This window comes from Cibotium barometz, chromosome 64, assembly GCF_041138505.1.
Source record: "Cibotium barometz isolate CiBa-2024 chromosome 64, ASM4113850v1, whole genome shotgun sequence".
NCBI classification, from domain to species: domain Eukaryota; kingdom Viridiplantae; phylum Streptophyta; class Polypodiopsida; order Cyatheales; family Cibotiaceae; genus Cibotium; species Cibotium barometz.
In genome coordinates this window covers 9,558,769-9,566,842 of record NC_141109.1, presented here as the reverse complement: position 1 = coordinate 9,566,842, position 8,074 = coordinate 9,558,769, and the positions used below count along the sequence as shown (strand labels likewise).

Genomic DNA, 8,074 nt, shown 5'->3' with positions numbered 1-8,074 from the left:
TATGAATACCTTCACTAGGCTCCATTTTCACCTATGAATACCTTCACCTATGAATACCTTCACTAGGCTCCATTTTCACTTGTTGAAAACTCTGTAGTGTTTATACTCAGGAATACTGATCTAGTCTCCTCCATTGTGAAGCACTCTTGGTGTGCTTCCAAACTAGTGTCTTGTGCAAATAGGGGGGCCAACTCTACATGTGGTCTAGTACCACACCCTAATGTCCGAGCATGAGACAAAATCTTGTATTCAAAGGTTAGGTTAGAATAAGACTAAGCAATGATTTGACTTGATCGCAAATGCATAAGCACTTGATCGAGTGCCAAAATTGCTTGTTGAGGTTCTTTTTATGAGTTTTGTAATGATTTTTTAGAGTTTTTATTGGTTTTTTAATCATTTTTATAGTATTTATATATTTCTCAAGGTTTATTTTTATAGTGGAATGACAAGTTGATAGGAAAATGAATATCAAACATGCAAGATGTTTATAAACAATGCAAGTATGAATTTTTATCTTTTCTTATTTCTTTGCTTTCTGGAAATCTAGTTGAATTGACAATCCGAATCTGGGATTTTTGAATCAAACAATCTGGATGCCAAATTGACAATCCAGATCAAAGACGATCTAAATATTGAATGATCATAAACTAGCTATGATCCAAAAAGTTAAACGATCTAAAATTGGGCAACTGATCCAAGAATTGGATCAACAATCTTGGTAATGGGCAGGCGATTGGATTGTAGACGATCAAGTGTTAGGATCGGTGATCAAGAATAGATTACGATCCATCGCCCGATCTAAAAGGCAATGATTTGAATTAGGAGCGATCCAAAGAATAAGCGATCTGAAATATGGGATGATCTTCAAGTCAGATCGGCGATCCAAACTTGAGAGCTAGGATCAGTAGAGTCTCACAATATCGAGGTTGATGATCTAGATTTAGGATCGATGATCCAACTATGCATTAAAGGCAATGGTTGGTGCTAGCTTTTATGTACTTTCCAGGTACTATAATAGGGGTCTTTACATAACTTTACACCCTCGTACAACAAGTGGTTAGCAACAATAGGGATCTTACACAACTTTATACCCTCTTACAAGAGGATATTTGATTGGTACCTTGCATGGTGATGAGAAGGAGCATGATGATGAGGATGGGCTCTTGTGGTGTGCATTCAAGCTCTTTTCATCAATGCCTTGGGGCTCTTTCATATGTCTTCAAGCTCTTATCTTAATACCTTCATGTTCATTTTTAACTATTTTTGGGCTATTTTAGTAGTGACATTTGTCAGTGAGTTCCATTGTACATTAAATCATTGTGTTTCAAGTTGTCATGCCTATAGGCTATTTTGCACCTCCTTGGATTATTTTGGTAATAAAATTTGTTCATGAGTTCCATTGTCCATCTAATCATTTTGTTTCAAATTGTTCATTCTTGTTTTTCTTTCATTAGTTGTGCATAATAATTTTCTCTTGCTCTTCTTTATAATGGTGCCTCTAGATCTTCCCCTTTCTACCCTTTTTTTTAAAATAAAAAAATCCATTGCAGTCTTAGTATTTTTTACAAAATAATTCCCTCAAACTTCAAGGAAAATATCATGGGAAAAACCAAGAATAATATTGAGGGAACTATTCCAAGGGTTGTATCAACAAGGATGCCACTATAGATGTAACTTTTCAAAGTTAGCCATTTTTAGTGTATTTGACCTTAATACTTCCTTTGGTATCAAAACCTTCTGTTGTAGCATGAGACAGCAAGGCCTTGCTCACTACCTTGTGGTGCATCATTTCTTTTCCTCCTTTAAAAAAAATGAAGCATTAGGGAGTAAACTCCCAACCTCTTATGGAAGATGGGTCATGTTGAGGGCTAAACCTCTCAATCAAGGTACACCATTTCTTGATGGTTTTTCTTTGAAGATATTGTCAATGGATCTAGTAGAAGATTGATGAAATCTACTTGTCGATAAATTTCTTAGTGGACACAAGGGACATCATAAAAAGTAGGAGGAACCAGGAGTATGAGGAACTTTCCTCTTTCCTCTTTCCTCTTTCATCTCCTTTGGTCCTCCGACTTCACCACTCTAAGATAGGATCTTAAAAGAGGACCAGATTCAATATGACCATCTTAAATTGTACACCAGAGAGTGATGGGTTGGAAGGAATATGGCAGGCCTAACAAGGATCCACATGCTTAAGGCCAAAGCTTCCAAGAACTTGATTTCTCCCTTCCTAAAAAAGAGAATCACTCCCACACTTGCTATGAGGAAGAAAACATCACCTTTGTTAGAGGATATTATGCAAATATCTTCCCTCACAACCCTTATTAGCGTCTCCAGATATGCATCAATGAAGGCACGACATCTCTAGTTTAAGGGAGTCTACCATTCCTCACATTCTCGCTACTCTTCTGGACTCATCTTTTACACCATAAGCATTTGATGTTGTAATCAAGGCCATGATTTGAAAGGCAACAGTTGGAAAATCTAGAAAATTTGGCCAAGATGGAATGAAGAGCTTGATGGGCTGACATGAAATGAACTTGATATGAAACGGTATGTCACATGAGGGGGTTTTGACAAAATCTTGGATAGATTCACCTTGATCCCATTTTTCAAATGGGAATGGGATTTCTCCCAAATTATTTCATATGGTGTTATAAACATCCTAATCCCAGAATTTCTAGATTTGCCAATGATTTCCATGGCCTTGTCTACAGATTTAAACACTGAGTGAGGAATTGGTAGCTTTAATGGTAGGAATGGTCAAAACTATTCTTCACTTTCCACCATAGCTAAGCTAGATCAGCAGAGATCATCACCACCATCAGCATCTTTACCACTTTTAGGCACTTTCTTAGGCTCCACCTTCAATTTTTTCAATGATCCTTTGCCTCTCAAATTTATGTCAAGGTGTTTATTACTATTAACAAGCAAGGAAAGGCAAGCTGCCCTTCATCCAGCTCCGCCTAAGCTCTTTACAACAGAGAAGAAGCTCCCTTAATTCTCCATCAGCAAGGGATCACCATAGCTAAGAGGATAGAACCAAAATGAAGAAGGAAAGAAAGGACACACGGTGTATTGTTGCAAGAAGAGAGGAGATCCCATTAGAGTTTGAATGGGCACAAGATAGAAGAAAGCCTGCCTACACATCCAAGATTCCATGGAAGCTTGCATAAGCATTCCAAGAAGATGATTAGCAAAGTGATTAGTACATTGATTAGCTCTCTCTCTCTCTCTCTCTCTCTTAAAAGAGGAGTTTCATTAGGACTGAATTCTAGCAATGCTCTGAGGATCAAGTAGGTTACATAATCATACCAACATATCCTCACTCATTATTAATTTTAAGCAAAAAAACAACTAGCAACATAAAAAGTCCCATTCCTCACTCAACTTTAGTGTGTTGGTAGAGGGCTTAATTTTGGGATCAACATGGGGATTAGAGGAACCATAATTACATATACTATCTAAGCCTTATGTTTGGGATCACCACGGTGGTTGAATTTTGATTTGCAGCGATGGCTGAAGGATGTTGCCCTCCTCCTGCCTCGAGCTTCCGTTTGAACGAGAATCAGCTTGATTGTAGCAGCCTGAGAGCACCAAGAGTCAAGATTAAGGTGAGGTTTAGTTGCGATTTAGTCGTTTGCATTAGTTAATTAGGCTCCTAATCCTCGAAAATCCTAGCACCCAAAACTGGCATCGATTGCAAGAGAACCCAGGTCCATGAACAGAAGGATTAATCTCTTTAATCAGTTGAATTAACCACTTTATTTACCAAACCACCCCTCATGAGACTTCCAAAATATAGGGTTAATTAAGATTTAGTTAATGTAGGCTTAATTAGGATTTAGTTGATATTTGATATTCCCACCATATGTATGCTGAACTACAACTACATAGTCAAGCCATCCGACCACATATGATCCATATGGCAGCACCAAAGTGCAGGAGATCACATACAATCCAATCCATACGACAGCACCGAAGTGCACGACATCACATACAATCCGATCCAGATGACAGCACCGAAGTGCACGACATCACATACAATCCATGTGACAGCACTGAAGTGCATGAAATCACATACAATCCATATGACAGCACTGAAGATATATAGGATACAAGCCTGGCACATCAACCAAACCAACAGACCAGAAATCCTGCAAAACACATGCACATACACATACACACAAACATATGACGGCACCGAAGTGCAGGAAATGGAGCTTGGTCATGAGAAATTATAGCATACAAGCCAGGCCCATAAACCGCTACACAGCACTCCATGGGTTTCGAGGGTAATCAATGGTAAATTTGTTGAAGGAACTCATACAATCAATCCACATGAAGGCACCCGAGTGCAGGACATGGGACATACCCAAGATAGAAGCCCACCGGAGCGCGTAAAACCGTTACGGCCAGCACTCCAGACAGATCAAGGGTAAAGTTAGTGTAATCAAGGGAGAGAGATCAAGGATGATGTTACTGTGATCATGGGTCTGTTAGGTGTTTTTAGTGTAATTCATACAGTTGATACCTTACTTTATAGTATTATGCAGGAACTTAGTTACATATGTAAATCCAAAAAATCAATCCACATATGTACTTACCAGGACTCGGACCGTTTTCCGGATTTTGTATATCCCCTTGCATGCAGGCACTCTTTCTTTTGTACCGGTGGAGAGTTCTTCCACTGAGCTGCTGCCCTCTTGCTTACTAAATGAGCCAGTATCATCACTGAATGGACCATTATGGGCTAATTGCTCACTATTATTTAGGCTTAATTTGTATGTTAGCTTTTGGGGTTCATCTTGCTCCTCTTCTGAGAAGTAATTAGGGCTCCTAGCTAGGCTTAATTGGCTCCTAATCGACCTCGGGCGTTCGTCTACGTGCTCATCTTCTGAAAGAAAAGGGCCTCCGATGCTATGAATGCTGTCCTCTTCTTTCTGCTTCTGTTGGTTGTACAAGTAGGTGGCCAAAGTAGGTGCCCACATGTCTGTCTGATTAGCTTCTCTGCTCCTCTTAAGCTTGCAAACCTTGCTTATCATGTTCTTAAATCTTATTAGAGCCACTAACCTCATCGCGATCTTGCTACTAGCTTTGTTATGAACATCTTCTTCATCTGGGCTGAAATCTAAACACCATGGAGAGGCTGATGGGGGCTCAGTATCATCGGCAAAGGGGGCTGTTTGAGAAGGCTTTTCTGTTGGAGGGGGTGTGGTATAGAAATGAAGGCCATCATATTCTTCTTGTGTATCATGGAACATGATGGGCTGCAATGGTGAAGGAGCACCTTCTCTTTCATGGAACATGATGGGATGCCATGGTGAAGAGGAGGTGCTCTCTTCATCATCTAGAACCAGGCTTGAATCTCTGCAGGAAATCCCATCTTCTTTCTCTTCATACAGTGGGATGATTGGATGCCATGCATTAATGGAGACACTAAACTGGGGGCTTGTGCTATCATAGGAAAGCTTATCATTAAGGACCAGCTGCCCTTGATCATCATCAGAGCTGCTGTTATGAGCCTGCTTAGCAAAGCCTCTTTGAGGGTGCAGAGGCTGGCTCCAGGAAGCATTTCTAAACATGCATTTGCATACTTTCATGAGCTTGTGCTTCGTGGGCTGTAGCCTATGGGGGCTTTTGGGCCACAGGGTGCTCTCTGAGCTATGGTACTGATAATGGTGAGCTTGGAATTGAAGCTTGGGGGGCAATTGGAGGGGGGGAGCAGCAGGAGAACTGCCATGGATCAACTCATGGCAATTGGATATGGGCTTGCCAGGAGCTTCTTCCCACTTGAAGGGCACAGTAGAGCTAGGTAGAGGGTTAGCAGAAGCCATGGTGTGCTTCTCAAGCTTGCATGAAGGACCTCTTGCAGAGGAAAACCCATCATTTTTAAACAGGTCCTGGCGCTCTCCCATGAGCTGAAGCGATCCAACAAATGAGATGATAGAGGTATTATAGAGCTTAATGAAGGGTTAAGGCAGGATTAAGGAAGGAAAAGAAGGTCATAAATGAGATGAGATGATGAAGATGGGGTATTAGAGAGGTTAATGAAGGTGTAAGGCATGATTAAGGAAGGAAACGAGGCTGGGCGTCAAGCGTTTCAAAGGGGGCGTGTGCGACTTTGAAAAGCTTGACTCGTGTCCGACTTGGGGTCTTGATGGAGGCTTTCGAGAACCATAGTCTTTGATAATAATTTGCATAGTCTATTCTTGGCATATAGCCATATTAATTAATGCGCCCTTACAGGCGCAATTATTATTTATTATGGCCCTAAGGTTTTAACCTTATGCTCTTACGTTAATCTTTTTCAAACCTAGGAACTAGAGCGCAAGGAAATGAAGAAAATGTAGCAAAATGAAACACATCCAAACGAAAAAAAATCATTGTCTCGTGTTCTCTCTTTCTCTCCCCGCGTTCGTTCGACGAATCTCTCTCTCTCTCTCTCTCTCTCTCTCTCTCTCTCTCTCTCTCTCTCTCTCTCTCTCTCTCTTGCCTCGCGCGCGCGCACTGGAGGCCACAGCCTCAAATGCCAATGGCACAGTCCTGTCTTTTATTAGCATTTTGAGGCGGTCATGAAGAATTTGGAGATGTCTTCAAAATCTGATTTTTTTTTCCATGCCCCACATAATCTCATTTTTTTTTCAAACTCGGCATAATCTCATTTGTGTAAGGTTTACATTACAATGTAAGGCTTACATTGTAAGGTTCTATTCTCTCAACTAATTAATTAATAGCAAAGAAATATTTTGGTCCCATATTGCAGGCTTTTGAGAACCATAGTCTTTGATAATAATTTGCATAGTCTTGGATAATAATTTGCATAGTCTATTTCTTGGCTTTTGAACCTTTGAGTAGAAATTTGGCTTTTGAACCTTTGAGTAGAAATTCGCATCTTTGATCATTTCTAAACGTGTCCATTTTTAGGATAAGGTTCTGTATGACTTTTGTAATAATATCTGTAGATGCCAAGTGGGGTTGAATTTCCGAATTAGAATATTTGACTCTAGATCACCACTGAAAGTGACCTTTTTTTTAAAAAATTCGCACCTTTATTAAAACATCATTCAATTATAATACTCATGAGATTATCGATTCAACATCCTTCAACATGCTTGGTGAACCTTTTTACACAATATGTATCTTTCCTTGACTCAGAAAACATTGGAAGTGTCACCTCTACATTGCCCATGACATGGTAATTATTTCCTTGTTGCCATAGTTTAGAAGAGATAAGTGTAGTCATACTTTCACTCTCATCCATGGTATGAGTTGAGAAGTCATGAGGAGGGGATGCCACACTTGGAGGGTGGCCCATTCTTTGTTCAATAGGGTCCCTCTGTGGTTTTCAATTGTTAACCTTAAGTATGCTAACATGGTGTCATTATTAGGATTAGGTTCCCCTCTTGAGTGTGTAAGTATGAGGGGGATTGTTGGGAACACGTCACCTATGGAATGGCTACGACCACTTTTAACGCGTCAATTCCATGCCATTGGACAATTGTGGGGTGGTGGGTCCCTTTATATATGTTGAGTGCTCATCTTATGGGTTCCAGAAGAGGTCCTCTTCTTTGAGCATGGTCATTGGTTTTCATGTGGTATTGCTTCAATTTCTTAATCATAGATGAAAAAAACTCAACATGCCACATGTTATTATATCAACATATCATGTGGTATTGCTTCAATTTCTTAATCATAGATGGAAAAATCTCAACATGCCACCTGTTATTATATCAACATATGATGGCGATGTGTGGCATGCCTTTTTGAAAAAAATTATTGGTCCATGAAAAGCAACATGTTAACATGTCAAGACATGGGTGGTTGATTTTTGGGTAAAGTTGCAATCAACATTTGCATGCTTGATACTTTTGAATGAGTTTGGATAAAACTTGGAAGAGTTTAAAAAGAAGAGTGCTAATAGAATATAGAAATTGAATGTTTAATAAGGTTATAGGAGGTTGTGATTTAAATTTGCATTTATGCTTTGCATTTTACATGTGCAAAAACTTTAATATAGAAAGAATAATATTTTTAATTAAGAGAAACGTGTAGAAAGAAGTAACTAAAATGG

General features: G+C 39.6%; 1 protein-coding gene across 1 annotated transcript; it reads right to left on the bottom strand.

Annotated features, from left to right (window-relative positions):
• Positions 1-3,255: 3,255 nt before the first annotated feature.
• Positions 3,256-6,038, bottom strand: LOC147603288 (uncharacterized). Its single transcript, XM_086796814.1, has 2 exons — positions 4,608-6,038; positions 3,256-3,587 (listed from the first exon to the last, which is right to left on the bottom strand). The coding sequence occupies exons 1-2, from the start codon at positions 5,916-5,918 to the stop codon at positions 3,465-3,467; spliced, it is 1,434 nt and encodes a 477-aa protein (XP_086652940.1). The 5' UTR covers positions 5,919-6,038; the 3' UTR covers positions 3,256-3,464.
• Between the last annotated feature and the right edge of the window lie 2,036 nt (positions 6,039-8,074).